At 34.7% G+C, this 16,415-nt stretch overlaps 1 protein-coding gene and 1 long non-coding RNA gene across 3 annotated transcripts in view; one reads left to right on the top strand and one right to left on the bottom strand.

The window, feature by feature from the left end:
- Window positions 1-4,229, bottom strand: part of LOC147875153 (uncharacterized) — a 63,807-nt gene extending 59,578 nt beyond the window's left edge. Inside the window, exon 1 of the long non-coding RNA XR_015534704.1 lies at window positions 3,999-4,229. This is a non-coding gene — a long non-coding RNA (uncharacterized LOC147875153). The remainder of the gene's footprint in view (window positions 1-3,998) is intronic.
- Hml (hemolectin) overlaps window positions 1,756-16,415 on the top strand; it is a 75,654-nt gene continuing 60,994 nt past the window's right edge. The window contains exons 1-15 of one of the 2 annotated variants that reach the window (XM_087346738.1): window positions 1,756-1,853; window positions 3,253-3,404; window positions 5,303-5,416; window positions 6,232-6,377; window positions 8,589-8,646; window positions 8,844-8,971; window positions 10,387-10,546; window positions 10,987-11,114; window positions 11,820-11,915; window positions 12,544-12,735; window positions 13,010-13,259; window positions 13,723-13,859; window positions 15,057-15,199; window positions 15,490-15,652; window positions 15,937-16,088. In XM_087346738.1, the coding sequence (XP_087202864.1) occupies window positions 3,283-3,404; window positions 5,303-5,416; window positions 6,232-6,377; window positions 8,589-8,646; window positions 8,844-8,971; window positions 10,387-10,546; window positions 10,987-11,114; window positions 11,820-11,915; window positions 12,544-12,735; window positions 13,010-13,259; window positions 13,723-13,859; window positions 15,057-15,199; window positions 15,490-15,652; window positions 15,937-16,088 (1,989 nt within the window). In that variant the 5' untranslated portion in view covers window positions 1,756-1,853; window positions 3,253-3,282. Of the gene's footprint in view, window positions 1,854-3,252; window positions 3,405-4,368; window positions 4,505-5,302; window positions 5,417-6,231; window positions 6,378-8,588; window positions 8,647-8,843; window positions 8,972-10,386; window positions 10,547-10,986; window positions 11,115-11,819; window positions 11,916-12,543; window positions 12,736-13,009; window positions 13,260-13,722; window positions 13,860-15,056; window positions 15,200-15,489; window positions 15,653-15,936; window positions 16,089-16,415 lie in introns of those variants that run through there. The other variant, XM_022084384.2, reaches the window with a different exon arrangement.

The raw sequence follows: 16,415 nt of genomic DNA on the forward strand, positions 1-16,415 counted from the left end.
AGAATCTATTATCTGGTTTGGGAGATGAGAGTAATGAATGGATAGTTGTAATGTCATGATGATGTGTACTTCATGCACATATTAAGTGTTACCAAGTATCAGCATTATTAAGAAGTTGCCCTTTGGAAATTGGAATATCAACATTCCTGATTGTTTACCCTGCTACACTTCCTACCAGGAATGTGAGGATAAGATATCTACAGGTTCATTTAATGGAGGCTTATCACTGAACTTCCTGTTCCTGTGCATGCCGGCACTACTTAATTACAGTTCTAGACTGGCCATATTATTATATCAGATATTAAATTTTCACATTCTTTTGCAGGTGTAGGATGGGAGCAGTTTTGCTTTGCTTACATAAGAATCCCAATTTTTCAGATTGTTATGGGTTTTTTCTATAAGGTCTTGACATTTTTGACCAAATATCTGGTAGTGTATACACCTTCCTTTTGAGAACCATAAGAAGAATGAAAAATGCACTTCCAACCCTTGTTAAGTTGAGCAGCAGTGACTGAAAATTGTAATTCTGTTCAGTATTTAATAATACAAGCATAATTTATTTAATCTATAAAGTGAAGCCTTGTTTGGCTAAAATGGCCTCAGTAAGTTTAGACCTCTATTGTAACAAACGTTCTCCACAAATCTGTTATCAGAAACGATCATGTTCTGTGTTCTGATCACGTGGTCTTGCATGTGGTTACCAGTGTGCCTTTGAAATCCTGGTGACCACAAACGCTGGTAAGCACCTTCACCACTTTGAGAGCATCAAATTTCAGAAGTTATCAGAATCCTCTCACTAAGTGACCCTGATATTTGATGATGGATGAGTAGACATACTGAAGGATGTTATCTATGTGTAAGGTATTCAGCGTTTGTATCACACCAAGAACACCTTAAAACAAAATGAGAGGATGGACATGGGCAAATTATCATTGTTACAGTTCTTAATAAATTATTTTGTAACATGGTTCTATCAAGACCTTAAATACATGTTAAGAAAGCGGTCTTTTATGGAAATTGACCCAGAATTTCAGATTTTTGTTTGGATTAAGAATTGTTAAAATTTATGTACTAATTAAATTATATAACTCCCTGGTAGCAGAACTCGCAGGTGCAACACTGACAACACCAAAGCCACCGCCGGCCACAATCCTGAGTCAACTCCATCCATTTTCCATCCCCACAGCCCACCTCCTTAAGATCCATGTTGATATCCTCCCATCTCCTCCATTTTCCCAGTGATTGTTTTCCAGAAGGATTTCCCACCAAAATTCTGTATGCACCACTTGCCTCCCTGTGTGTGCTATGTACCCAGCCAATCGAAACCTCCTAGATTTCACTATCCTCACTATGTTAGGTGACATGTACAATTCACACAGCCCCTGTTATGTAATATTCTAAACTCCTCACTTATTTTATCCTTCCTAGGTCCAAATGTCTTCCAAAAACCTTGTTTTCAAACGCTTGTAATCTATGTACATCCTTCAAGGTAAGAGACCATGTTTCACAACCATACAAGGCAGCAGGCCAAATTATTGTTTTATATATCCTGAGTTTTAGTGTTTTAGATAGCAAACAGGATGATATGAGTTATTGAATTGAATAAAAACAAGCGTTTTCAGAATGCGTTCTGCTTTTAACGTCACCATGGGCCTCATTTATATTTGTAAATTATATGCTGATTTTTGCGGGAGTTATACGGCTATCAGACATCCTGTTCCTGTGTTGCGTTACCCATAAGAGAGAATTACACCGTACTTCACTCAGTTTAATGCAAAACCTCATCACAGCAGGAAGCAGCACTGCAAATTGTAGCAGGACACTGGCCTGGTCGTCACTTCACGGTGTTACTGGTAAGTGTACAGGAAGTATATGGTTGGTTACTTCTTGATGAACTGGTTATAACCATTTTCAAAATACTATCTTTAGGTTGTATGACTATCTTGTACCTAAAATACACAATCCTCTGAGAGTCTTACTTAGTTTTTGAGCAACCTACATACAATTTTTGTCTGTTTCATCAACTTTTATAAAACAATTTCACTCACAACACCAATATAAAATTTGGTAAATATCAGTAATTAAATCATAATATACTGATAACCAATGCAAGATGTTTGTGTCTCAACACATGCGTATATGAAAACAATGTTTTCTTTATGGAAATACGCTTTTTTAAAACCTTCAAAATATAAGAACATTTAATACTGTAGTTTATGCATGAAAGCCACCTTTACTTAGCACCCTTCATACATAGTTTCATAATTTTAAGTCTGTTATTCCCCATTTTTGCTAGTAGCATATTTCATGAAAAGAATGCAGATAAAATGTAGACCTGCAGCCTTGTAATAAAGAGTTTAATCCTTAATTCGTGTACAGTAAAGGTTTATCACATCATGACTTTGATGTAAATGGAAGAATTAACAACAGGAAAGGAATGAATTTTGTGATTGATTTTGCAATTTTACGTACATTTGCCAAGCTTCGACCTCAACTTTGATTATAGTAAAAGTGAAATGAGTTCACTGGATTGGTAGCAATAACGGCTTGATGAGTGGGATTCACCACGTTTCTCGTCACCATGGTGCCCAGTAAGATACTTTGGTTTATCCAGTGTACTGTGGGTACCATTTCTCTTGTGATAAAGAAAACTTGGTTTGTGGATGTGACTGCTCATTTCCACAACTACTAAGGCTAAGAATACATCAAAATTCTCAAGTGATAATCTACTTAGATTTGTTAGTTTTAAGGTACTTGGTGTACATCAGTTAATATTGTTCACACATTTTTATTTCACTTGTGAAACTATCCTAAAAAGCATGTGTGTGATGAGAGACACATTCACGGTTTTCTGAAGTCGTGCTTGCTCAGATGGACTCTCAAGAGAATGTGGAGATGAATTTCGTCTGCACATTTATCCGAAAGTGCATTTAAGTTTTGGAGATAGTTTAAACTGACTGGGAGTGTGTTTCTAAGAGTTTCTGACAATAACCAAGTCTTGTAATGTGAATATTTTCTTAAAAAAAAGACTGCCTTTTTACTTGTGGGTGCTCACTGAACCACTATTTGATACATTTGTGCCTATACAAGTCTATCAGTTTTTATTTGTTGTTGTAACCAAACAGTGGACAATAACATTCATCAAAATGGGAAAATTGTGCCCTACATCATGTACCTTACAAGTGAAGCTTTTAAAGATGGGGGATAATTCTAAAATAAATTGGTTTTATATAAAATCTAACCTGTATCTAGATAAGGGCATGAGCCCTGGCTAAGAGAGACATGGAAGTGGCTAGGTCACGGTACAGGATGCAGTGGCAACAGCTGAGTATGGTTGTCATCATGACATATTTACTATCCAAGTACCCTGTCACGGCTGATGACAAGAATTCAGATGGAGAAATGTAAGTTGATGACTTTACAAATTTGTACTTTCATATCGGTTACAACATCCACTAAAATACATAGCTATCAAGAAAAATGTATATGAAATGTTGTAGTTATAAGACAAACACTAAAATGTTTTCATGTTGACATACTTTCATGTATGTAACAATGAAAAATCTTAACTCTAACAACAGTGGCAAGGAGTACTTCATTTTGGAATATAGAATTTCCAACTGCATTCTTTATATAGACCATTTCATGATGTTAAGTATATGTCATATAGGATTATTACAGTAAACTTATGGGCCAAAATGAAATTCACCTGGCAGATTCACTGTAGATAAAAACTTTTGAGAATCAATTAAATACATTTTAGTATACTCATGACAAAACCTTGCAACAAATTTACCTATCAGCTTCATCATATCTATCTGTCCATGTGATGCAGCTGAGAACTGCTGAACAGATGTTAATGAATTTGATATCTGTGACCCGCAAGGGAATTTCATTTCTCCGAAATGCCGGTAAACTTCTATCAGACTATACGGCGCAACCATCTCTCTCCGTAAATACCTGAAATCTCACTAAGTTCAAAACATCCTCAAGCTTACCGCCATGTACAGCGGTGCACTTCCTGGCCGTTGTAGCACTGTCGTAGCCAAAAGTTGTAATTATAAACACTTGAATGTGTATTTTGGTCACACGAATCAAAATATGTAAGTAAAGTTCAATGCCATTTCCAAACTAAATTCGGGGCTAAACCACTTTCCGAAGGCATCATTAAGACGCTAGTATGACGACGTTGTTACAAAGGGCTGCTTACGAGCTCCGGTCAGCGATCATCAACGGACTGTAGATGGTGTTAACTGTGGTACAGTGGATCGCTTCAGATCACCATTCGTACGATAGCCAACGAGTTGCGTGGTTTGTGGTGCGCATTTTAAACTCGTGTAATCTTGACGTTTTGCGGCGCGTGTCTCATCCTATTTGATTATCGTAACATCTTGATTTAGTAAATGTATCAGTCGTAATTGTCTCGATTATTCATAACTGATACTTTCTGCATTTTGTACTCTACACAAAGTAACGGGACTTGTCTGAAACTGTCTTAGCAGTGGTATTGTCAATGATTCATTTACTTACATTTTATTTTTCGTGCTCAGCTCAGTTTTCAAAATCAATCTTAGTCACTTTACATTCTTCTTCCCCAACTTTTCCTTCTCATTTTTATGTTCTATATAATGTTTCATTAAAACACCCAAGTACTTATATACTTCTTTCCAAATGTTTCCAATTCTTTAATTTAATTTTCCGTTGTGTTTCTTATGAACTATTTTCTGTAAACTATGGAGTCTTTTGAAGAAATTCTGGCACATTTTTATAACCCAAACTTAATTTATGTGTTATTTCTAAATGTTTTAACAGTTTTGGTGATTTGATTTAATTGTTCAAATCTTCATTTCTTCCTACCTGCTTCAAATCATCCATGTAAAGTAAATGGTATATATTATTTTCAGTTTCATGTACTTGGCACCCAAATTTAATTCTATTTAATTCATGATTTAAGGGAATAAGTGCTATGCAGAAAAGGAGTGGTGAAATATTCCTCTGTTTATCTTGATGGGTCTTGATTTCATCAGTTCCTGGTTTGTTTTCAAATGTAATTTTATGAATTTCCTCATAGATAACATAACAGTTTTACTGTTTACTCCAATCACTTCTGTTGGTTTTTCTACCCAGTTGTGAGGAACACTATCAAATGCGTTTTGATAATCAGTCCATGCTATGTTAAATTATTTCTTCTTCTCTTGCTATCCTCCAGTGTTGCTTTTGTTATCAACACTTGATTCTTGCATCCCTTACCTGCGTATCATCATATTTCTTTGTCATCTTCTTATTAATCTTTTCATTGTAGGCAAGCAGATGGAATCCCTGAATTTATGCCAAGATTTCTTCAACAGGGGGAATGGGGCAAGGCATTTTCTCAGGCACGTTCTTCATCAGGTGGTGACATAAATAACCCTGGGAAGTGAGTTTTGTAATATTTACCAGTGTTATGAACTTAATTACAAACTTAATTTTGAGGGAAAAAATGTGATTTGATAAGATCTCTGAAAAATTATAAAATGTTAACTGAAAATAAGAAGACTATTAAGAATGCTTATGAAAGGATGGAAAAACCGTTTTCTAATAATCGCAAGAAGCCAGATAATGGCTAAAATGCAGAAATTCAAACCACCTACAGAGTATCCTGCTTCAGTGTCATTCTTGCCCTTGTTCAAACCACTTTTGACTACATTGGCAGGATGCTGTCTAACCACAGCATTATGATGGTAAGCATCCTACTGAGAAAAATCTCTTGTTTCCTCCTAATCATTAAGGTGACCTAGCCTTAAAATGATGAACAGAGAATATGTAGCATCCCCTTTGAGTATGGAGTGGTTTATATTGGGCATTTTGGCTGTTCTATTGTGATCAGAGTCAAAGAGTTTCATTACCATATTTGGCTTTGTCATCCAGAGTACCTGGTCATAAATATATGATTAACTCGGGCCATTGTAGTCTTTTAAATGACAGTAGTATCTTGACCAAGAAATCAAAATACAGGGACAGGATCATCAGAGAAGCAGTAGATATTTTATTCCAACTGAGCAACATGAACAGAGAAGATGCGTTCTTTCCGGGGTCACAGAGGCCACTTACGATTACCCAAAAGAAGTGAGATACTTTATCTTGACCCAGCTACCCTCTGTTTCACTGTAGTTTAGAATTGTAGTAGATTTACTTCACTAGATAATCTGTACATTTACAGTAATTGATAATTAAAATATTGACATTCTATAGCACCAGTTCCAAGAAACAAGCTTACAGCAGCTCGTCAGGCTCATTGACGAAGACCTCTTCACGAAAGACAGGAGAATCCCATGGTGGCGAGGTTAAGGGCATCAAGAAACCTAGTGAAGCTGGGTCATCAACAGTGTACAGTGGTGGTAAGTTTTGATAAATATGAAAATGTTGTAAATAGTGTGAGTTTTATGATAATACTAGCAGAGTTCCTGCAGTGTTATTGTGGGTAAATCTGACAAATTATTATATTTCTTATTAGTCTTACTTGCCTGAAAAGCATATCGTAGGTCTGATCATTTGAAATATATTGCTGAATATCATTAACAAAATTATCCATAAATCGAAGAATACTTGTCTTTACAGTATCATCTACAATAATTAGTGTTATACTTATTTTTCTGGATTTTACCAATTCTTTCTATATGAATATAAGTAGCAGTTGGATTCATTCTTCCTCAGGTTAGCTGCGTCACGAAATTTTTGATTTATGAAATGTGTTATACGGCAGAAAACCAAGGAAAGGAATTGCTTAATTAAATATTAACGTGTAGTTTTATTTCAGAAATTAATTATTAGAATCTATAAAGACAAAATAATATATGTGAATTAGAATTTATATTTAGTCTCTTAATGGTTATGTTTAACAGAGAAATATTAAAATTAAATATTCTTGAGAAAAATCCAACCCACAACTTCTTTTTAAACTGCATTTGATGATTTTCATTTTTGTGGCAGAATATGCAAGCCTTTTGCAGAACCAACTTTAGAGGAAGCCACATATGTGAAAAATATTTCTTACATACAATTTATATTTTGTTTTTAAGATTGTGTGATCTATACTATGCTAATTCACTCTCTCTTACGTGGATAGACTGGAAATCAGTCCAGGCAAGTGATAATTGTAACCATCAGAATATAAAACAATAATAACAAGTATACAGCAAAGTCAAAGTAATGCGTCCTTTGTTGTACTATCATGTCAAAATACTGTGGTTATGTTTATATGGAAGTAATTGCATTTTTTTTTCATACTGTCTCTACTGTATGTGATGAGCACATCAATTCAAACAGTAATACATATATCTTGTATTCAGCTGTCACAAATTTGAATTTTGACTGGGGTGCCAACTATCCCAACAGGCTTTTGTGGTCTTTCTCAAACACAACTATTCTAGGTGAATGCTGAGAAAATTCCATGAAATATGCTATGGCCATTTCTGTCTAGTCCTTTCGTAGTCATTTACCCATATTATTTGATATGACATAGTTTTGTTCTTGGTACAGGATTGTTGAATGTATGGTCTAATTATTTGTTTTATTTTGATTCTGAATTCCTTAATTAAACACGTTTGTTAATTCTCAAAATGATGTTCGATAATATGTTTAAACTTTTACTTATGAGCAGTGTTTAGTCAGTGGTATGTCAAACGGTTATGCAATTGGGTTTTTTATTGTGGTTAAAAGTGATTTGAAGTAGTTTACGCTTTATTGTCGGAAACTTACAGCAGAGGAAGCTGATAAAATGCATGAACTCAAGTACATGTACAGGATACAGCTTGTAAATGGTGGGAATCTGAGAGTGCATGTGTTATCTTGTTTTGTTTTCACTCAGGAAATGAGCCCCTTGTCTTATCTAAATGTTTCCTGTTGTGAAATTAAAAAACAAATCTGTATCAGGTTATTAAGTAGGTTGTTCTTAACCTATAATTGACATTTACTGATATAGTCAACGTTTCAGTTGAAATGAAATAAGTATAAAAAATTGTTAGAAAATTAGCATGATTTCACTGTTCTGATAGTGGATGCCATGAACTGAAGATGAAGTTTGAAATCTGCTTAATATTTGTTCATATTTATGATAAAATAAATTTCTGATTTTTTCTGATCCTTCAACTCACTCTTTCTTGCATCTAATTGCTCTCTACCTTGTTCTCCTGTATGACCAAGTAAGTTGCTACGAAATATTCAGCTGCTTTTGCGAAAAGAAATCTCTCAAATAGCATTGCAAGTCTTATGAAAAAAAATACAGCGTGCAACATTAACTTTAAAACGTCCGTATACATCTGTGTTTCATATTGACCTCTAAAATTCAAACTGCTGTCATATAAAGCAATGTATATTCTTGGATATTTTCATCTGTTAATTTAAAAATACAGTGTTTTTGCTTCCATCATCATGGGATTGAAACGGGCTCTTTCCAGTGGACTCAACTGATTATGTTGTATAGTTTCACCTGGTATTGGGACAAGAGCCACTTATGAAATGTTGTTTTTACAGTAACCAAATAAAGGAAGTCCTGTTGAAACTCTTCAGACAAATCTTGCTGTCATATGTTTTGTTTTCTTATTAACTAGGATGTGCCAGCAGACCTAACACGCCTCAGAATGCTGTCCTGCACTGCTCTATCTTCAGGTATGTTTTACAAACTGTTGTTGATTGACTTTCATGTATGCTACATATTGTAATATTATGAATTCAATGTGGTTCTTGGACATATTTAAATGCTAACATTTAACATCTGTGGTAAAATGAACAATATTAGTTAAAGTATAATATTTTTTGCCTTGAAAGTAAATATGGTTGAATGTTTGCTTTGTTTGGTTTCTCAGTGGCTGTCGAGCTTCTTGCATGGCAAATTACATATTTCCAAATGGCGAAAAGCAGTTGTTCATCACTTGTCAGGAAGGAGAGTGGCAGGTGGAAAATGTTGAGTGGGAGGTTATACCACATTGTGAACGTAAGAATTGGCGTAGTTGTTTCTTTCTCACCTTAATTTTCTCTGTAGTCTGTTTCAACTATCTAATTTTGCCAGTCAGAATCTTATAACCAAGGCTCGTGCAGAAAGCTGCTGTTGACAATCTTACAAGTGTATATGCAGCAATAAAGCTATGGTTAACAGTGCACCGAATTATAATAAAATATTGTACAGTATTTAAATTATAATATTTAGGTGTTCTTATGCTGTTGCATGACTAATGGACACCTTATGGGCCTGTTTATGTTTGTCAGTCTGTCTGTCTGTCATGTCTTTCATCCAAGATCATGATGTCAAATATCAATGGTTCTACAAGCTATATGTTCTATTTTATAATAATTCAAGCTTGCCTGATTTGATTTCCATGAAATTTGGTATGGACATTATGCCACTATGGGCTTGTCCTTGAACTTTTTAACTTTTTACAGTTGGTAATACCAGTATGATGGATGTCCATAGTTGTGAAGTGGGACAATGTTGATGTCATTACCTGCGATCCTCTGCACATGCGCGTGGCACCCCTGGTTACATCTGTGATGTCTGTTTATATGCATTTTATAAATAGGGAATGATTGAATAGTTTTTCATGAAAATTTATGTGGATGTTATGCCATCAGAGACAATTACAAGTGCATGCTCTTTAATTTATTATACTCAGTAATATCACTATGATGGATGCTGAAAATCATGAGGTGGAAGATGATCCTTACCCATTTTCCTTGAATATGATTGATGATGTGTCAGCGATCATACATACCATTTGTACTGCTCTCAGTGGTTATTATGAACTATTTTATATCACTTCTATGAAAGTATTGATGATCTGGCTGAGATGTGGCATTTGATATAAAATTAAGTGTGGAAGTATATATGAATACTATCTATTAGTAGCTTAACCCAGTAATGGGTCATTGCCGCCTCCTTTCAGAGGTTTCTTAGTCTTTGAAGCATGCATTTATGCGTAGTGAGTGACAAGCCCACTGACTGCACAATTTCTACTCAATCCTGATTTGACTGCCAGAGCCATCTAGCAGTGAATCAGGAGAGACTTGGGTGAGAAATGCCCGCTGAATTTTGCTTACAAAGCATCTCGTATCATGCTCGTAAGGTTCTTTTACATGCCATGGAAGATTAAGTTTGTGATATTTGAGGTTCTCATGGCAATGAATGTGATGTTTGAGATGTTGCACCATGTAGTCTAGTAGACATTTTAGAGGAGCTTCCTGCAAGTACATGGTGATACATCTCATCAGACAAACATCTTCAAGATTAGGTTAGATTATATTGGTTTAAAACGAGGATTGTAGTGAGACAGTAAGTTGAGCAGGAAATTTACTTCTGTCTTAAATTTTTCATGAAAGATGCTGTTAGTCATGATGTTACTCTATGTGTCTCAGCTGTGTGTCTACCACCCTGCCAGCATAATGGAATCTGTGTGAAGCCAAATGAATGCAATTGTCCAGAAAATTATGCTGGGGCACAGTGCCAGTATGAGAAGAAACCGTGCCTTAATTATCCAACTCTCCCAGCAAACTCTCGTCGCTCATGTAATTCAAAGTAAGTCAATCGGAACAATTACTCATTTTTATATATGGTCGCAGGCAGCTCCAGAACTGGCTGACAGATTTTTATACAACCACAATTTGGTTGTAACAATAATTGTTCTGGATATATATTTTATAACACATAAGAACTTCCATCTTTTTCAGAAATGATATATTGTTGATCATTGATCTGTACTTGATGATTTATACCTTTTAGTCTTTTCAGTAACAATAGTAATTATAGATTATTGATTTATTTCCATCCATTGGCCGGAATAGTGAATATTTTAAAGTATTTGCACATAATATTCTGTGATTCTACTCATAACCTTCACTTGTGTCCAATGAAATATTGGAAGATGAATCTACAAGATAACATAGTGTGTCCTAAAGTTTCTGACTACGTGAACGTATCAAATACAATAGCCATACTTTTTTTTCTGCTGTTTCTAGGACATGCACTATAATGTGTGCAGATGGTCACAAATTTCCAGATGGATCAGCCATTGCAAACATGATATGTCGTGATGGAACTTGGATTCCAAGCCAGCCAGAGTGGAAGAGCATACCTGATTGCGAGCGTATGTAAAAGACTTAGTTGCTTGTATTTCCCAAACTCTTTTATGTTAAGTCCTATAGTGTCATAAGAATTTGTGACATCTGAGTCTGGGTAATAACAGCATTTTGCTGTATTCAAATTACTCTAATGCTTTTTATAGATACAGTTTGCTGAATTTGAATTATTTTTTAGTGCACAGAAGGTTTCAACACTCTGAGTACATCCAATTTAAACCCGAAGGACAGATGTAGTTGAAGTAACCATATTGTGTTATAACTTCCTATATTCAATGAGATACTTGACATTTTATAATACACTTAAGTGTTAAACTATCTCATTCATTGTACCATTTCACATTTCATGTTTAAACCATTACCCAACACTTTTCAGAATTTAAAAATGAAATGTTTTTAATTTCTTCCAACATAACTACTATTGTTCAGAGATAAAATACTTGTGATTGTCTTGAATATCATTTGTCTTTATTCAGAAAGGTATTAAAAGATGATTTTATTGTTAAAATATCATACTTGGATTTTCTGTTTTTGTCCAACAGTTTGAATATTCCTATGTATTTTTAACATTTTTAAATTGCAACGTGTTTTTTGTTGCATGTATTTATATCACTATTCTCTGACTAACATTTAAAATCAAGTTCTTGCAAAGAATTAAATTTATTTATAAATGACTTTGTGTGTGCAGCTAGAAAATAAGATGTTTGTTCCAGCTGTTTGCAAACCACCATGTGAGAATGGAGGTAACTGCCTCTCTTTCAATGTGTGCCAGTGCCCGCAAGAATTCAGAGGTCCTCAGTGTCAGTATGGTGAGTGTATGTGATGGATTATGAGCTTTGTCTTTTCGTTTTTGGGTGATGATGCCATTTTAAGTTCTGCTGGCTTTCCAGTGTTTTGGAGAGTTGACGTGTTCACTAAACTAAATTAAGGAAAATAGGAAAGTTGTTATATAAAAGTGTCTGATGTAATATTGCATGTTTTAGATAATTTGTTTATTGGAGAAATGAAAAAAGAATTCCATCAGATGATGTCATTTATTATCTGGAGTGGTATTTCATATTTTTTGTATGAAGTTAGGCTTCACGCTGCCAACATTGATTAGAACACTGGTGAAAGGAATAAATTAGATTGGTTCAGTATACTATCACCTTCCATTTTGGACTATTTGGTGTTTAGTGGAATGTTTTCCAGCAGGGGTAGGAAATAGTTTCATAGCAGTCACAGCACCATACATGTCATAATGCTTGCAGATTAAATTAAATTGCTTGCTTCCCCTCGTTTGCTTTCAGACACTGAAGGAGGTGTTTCTGTCATTCAGAAACATTGCAGATGATTTACTGTGCTCATAAAGAACAATATGCAACAACGCGAGATATTTTTTGTCATAAATACAGAATGCTATAACTTTATACAAGAATGGTTTATATTCTTTCACAGCTACTTCAGTTTGCTCTGTAGAAAAGCTTGGATTTAATGGAAACTATAAATGCAAGGGATCTGATACAAGTGTCACTTGCAATATCAGTTGTCCATCTGGGTCTCATTTTCAAGAGCAGCCTGCCTCTGAGTATGTGTGTTTCTACTCAGCGGGAACATTTCTCCCCACTCCTGTCCCACAGTGTATCTTTGGTAAGCTCTTGTACAGTACCGTCTACTTTATTAGTCAGGTGCATTATAATTCTGTAAACAGGTTTGAGTATATTTCACCAACTACACATATAGCAAGAAAGAACATCTGGTCTTTACATTCTTCTTAACTCGATCTCAGTCTTTATTCAGATTTATATGACCTAACAACAGACTTGTTTTTGATATTTAAAGTACAGGATGTAATCCTATGGTCCAATCTGAAGTGCTCACAGTTAACAGAATAGATTGACTTAATTCATTACTGTTTTTTCAGAGGCCGGTATTGAAATGTTACCTGGTAATGGTCTACCAGGAAAGTTCCAGTATGGATCATTAAATTCAATAAATTATCAAAATTGGAGCAACACTTCGAGCTGGTCCCAGCTTCTTGGAGGTGTGTTACCATTTGATATTGCGACTTCAGGAAGAACAGCAGTTTCAGTGATAGAGCAGCTACCACATCCTGGATTCTGCTATGTATGGGGACAAAGTCATTACAAAACTTTTGATGGTAAAGTGTTCAGGTAATTTCAAAAATAATAATAAACTTTTTCAAATTTAATATATCCACAGTTATTATTTTCATATGAATTTTGAATGGTTAAATGACGAGAATTTTGTATGCATCAGTTGTACAAAATGGACTGAGTAGTTTCTACATATAGGAAACATGTGTCATAATATTATATTTTCAGAGATATTATTCATAGTTGTTGCAATGTAGAGGGTAATAAGATTAATTCAGTAAATAGGGATATTTACAGTGGCAACTGTCATCAGAAATAAATGTAGTGAGCACAACTGCGGATAGCGATGTTTGTTGAAATGAGGTGTTTGAATATTTTGTTTTAATTACTCACTCAGTTTTCAAATTCTTATTTGGTCTAACCATCAACTTCAAATTTATGGTTTTCACATCTTATTCTTTCACTTTATTAATCTGTGTCTTTCTCTGTGAAGATAATTATATGGTTTCATTAATTTCAGCTTTGAGAGTCAGTGTTCATATACAGTGCTACTTGATAAGGTGGACAATACGTTTAATATAAATTTAGAACCAAAAGCCACTCACACTGTCATCAGAATATTTGCACAGGATAAGGAATACATCCTAACCCTGTCAGGCAAGTATCAGTAATATTACTTTATTTTTCAACTGCCTTTGAACAGACATCAGTGTCACATTTAATTCTTCAGTACATTCCAATTGTATGATTTGAATTGTTTGATTTCTTAAACACACGCTGTAACAGAATAGTCAGAAGTCCAGAATATGGTTTTAACTGTAAATCAAAAAATAAATGGTGTCAAAATAAACAATGTTCTCAATTTGTGTCAGACATGGCTCCTTTTAAAAAAAAATTAAATTTGTGCAGTGTAAGTGACCCCACATGGAAAGGCTGATAGAACAGTCAAAATGTATACAGAATGTAAATGTTGAACACACTGTGATGAGGTGTGATGTTTACCAGTAGTGAGACAAAAATGTGGTCTTCAGAAAAATTGATTTTTTGTCTTCTAGAAAACTGAGTTATCTTCTTTATAATGTATTTTAAAAAGTTGGAGAACTATTGCAGAAGAGAAGAATTTTTTTTTAAAGTGACTAGATTTATAGCCTGAGATATAATGACAGATATTTTGAATGACAGAGGCAATAGAGTACAGTTTTCATTGAAAACACTTGGTGAATCACAATTAAGTAAAATACTGTAAAGTAAGACGTACATGATGTACATGATAAATGTATGTACACACTGAAGTGTTAAGGACATATAAGGATAATATTTTAATATTTTCCGTCAAATCACAATTTTAATAAGATAATAAAATATAAAATATTTAAAATATCATTTCACGTTCCGCATCGAATGATCGATTTACAAATTGGAACGTTCCAATTTGTTATTAAAATTGTGATTTGACGGAAAATATTAAAATATTAACCTTATTCACAATATGATGCAAATATACTACCTTACATATAAGGATATTTAAAGTTAATTTGAATTCAAGCATAAGTGGTGGTTGATATTAAAATTAGAAACACTTAGAGCAATAGTTTTAGCAAAAAGTAAGTCAAGCTATGGACTGTTTGAAAGATAGTTGCGCTGACTGAGACCAAGCAAAGAGGTGGTTGTGTGTTTGGTTCCATTTAGTCTAATTCTGTTGCAGAATGGTAAGAGTTGGATAGTGGAATGCAATTGCTTTATTTGTGGTTTCTTTATTATTAAGTTTATGTAGCATTTTCTAGTGGTTAGTAACAAATTTTCATTTAGCGTGGGAATACATGTAAATAAATACAATATGTAATTTTATTGCAGAAGAAGGCACACCACTCTTCTTTGTTGGGAAGCGTCGTGTAGGAATTCCTACACAGATGAGTGGGATCATAGTAGAGAATGAAGCCCATTTTATAGTGTTCAAACTCACAGGCATTGGACTCACACTAAAATGGGATGGCCAGGTAAAAAATAAAGAATCGTACATGCAGTACTGTTTTTCTCCCCACTGACGAGTCTCTTATTTTTAATTATTGATTTTTTCTATATATTTCTTTGGTTGATGTATAGTATCTCAGCTGTTTGTTGACTAGAGAAGCTGCTTTATACAAGTTGGCTCCAATTAGTCAGATTGGTGGCTCACTTACAAATTCCCTCCACCCTCAAGACACGATGTCACAACCCAGAATACCGCAATTGCCATGAGAACCTCATATCTTAAGATTAAGGATTATTGCATTCTAAATTGTTGCAGAATTTTGTGGGTGTTGGTGTAACAGAGAGTCTGTGGAACAGGTCCGCAGGACTGTGTGGGCTGCTGGATGGCAGAATTGAAAATGACTTTACGAGTAAAGATGGTTCTTCAGCACATAGTATTTCTTCTTTTATCAATAGCTGGAAGGTTAAAGCACTGGAAGGTTTGTACATTTATGTCTTTTTCTTCTGCTCCTGTAACCCTCCTATTGTCCTCTTCAACCTGCTTTTCTCCTGTAGGTTCTTCTAATCTGATACGATCAATACAGAATAGCCTTGAATGTCCTGAATGTCTTTTACATTTCATAGTCTATCCGAGGGAACTCATTGAGGTTCGTGCCTGTAGTATGTTTTATCTGCTTTGATTTTAATGTTTTCTTGAAGTGAACTGTGTGTTGTATATCAAGATGGTTCTTCTCGCGTTTCTACTCCGATTTCTGCATTTCAGCTGAACAGTGTGCGTCGTCACCAGTAGAAACTCCTGCCTGTGGCAGATACAACTTACATCGTGATGAGGAAAAGCATTTTCAGGTTGAGAATGCAGCCACAAATTTCTGTAACAAACTTCTTCAGGATCCTCGGTTTGCAGCTTGCAGGGCTGTGAGTATACGCTCTGGAATTTGGTCTGCATGAACCTGTAGTGAAGTTTAGAGTTTTTGGAGTGATGTGAATTCGTATAAAAAATACAATAACTTATATGCGTAATTTTTATATTGTCCTTTGTACAACATTTAAAGTAATTTAATGTGCACAGCGGTGTTACATCAGACTCCCATGAACATGGTAATGATATTTGGGTTCCATAAGTAGCAGCAAATCTTTCTGACTATCAAAGCAGCTATTAGTTTAAAAAAAAAAGATTTTGCTCCTTTGTGTTAGTCTGTCAGTCAGTCAGAGCTATAATATAGCCTTGTCCAGTGTTTGTAC

This window comes from Zootermopsis nevadensis, unplaced genomic scaffold (assembly GCF_977971745.1).
Source record: "Zootermopsis nevadensis isolate Lab colony 2312 unplaced genomic scaffold, Znev_1.0 Znev_ptg000001l, whole genome shotgun sequence".
NCBI lineage: Eukaryota > Metazoa > Arthropoda > Insecta > Blattodea > Termopsidae > Zootermopsis > Zootermopsis nevadensis.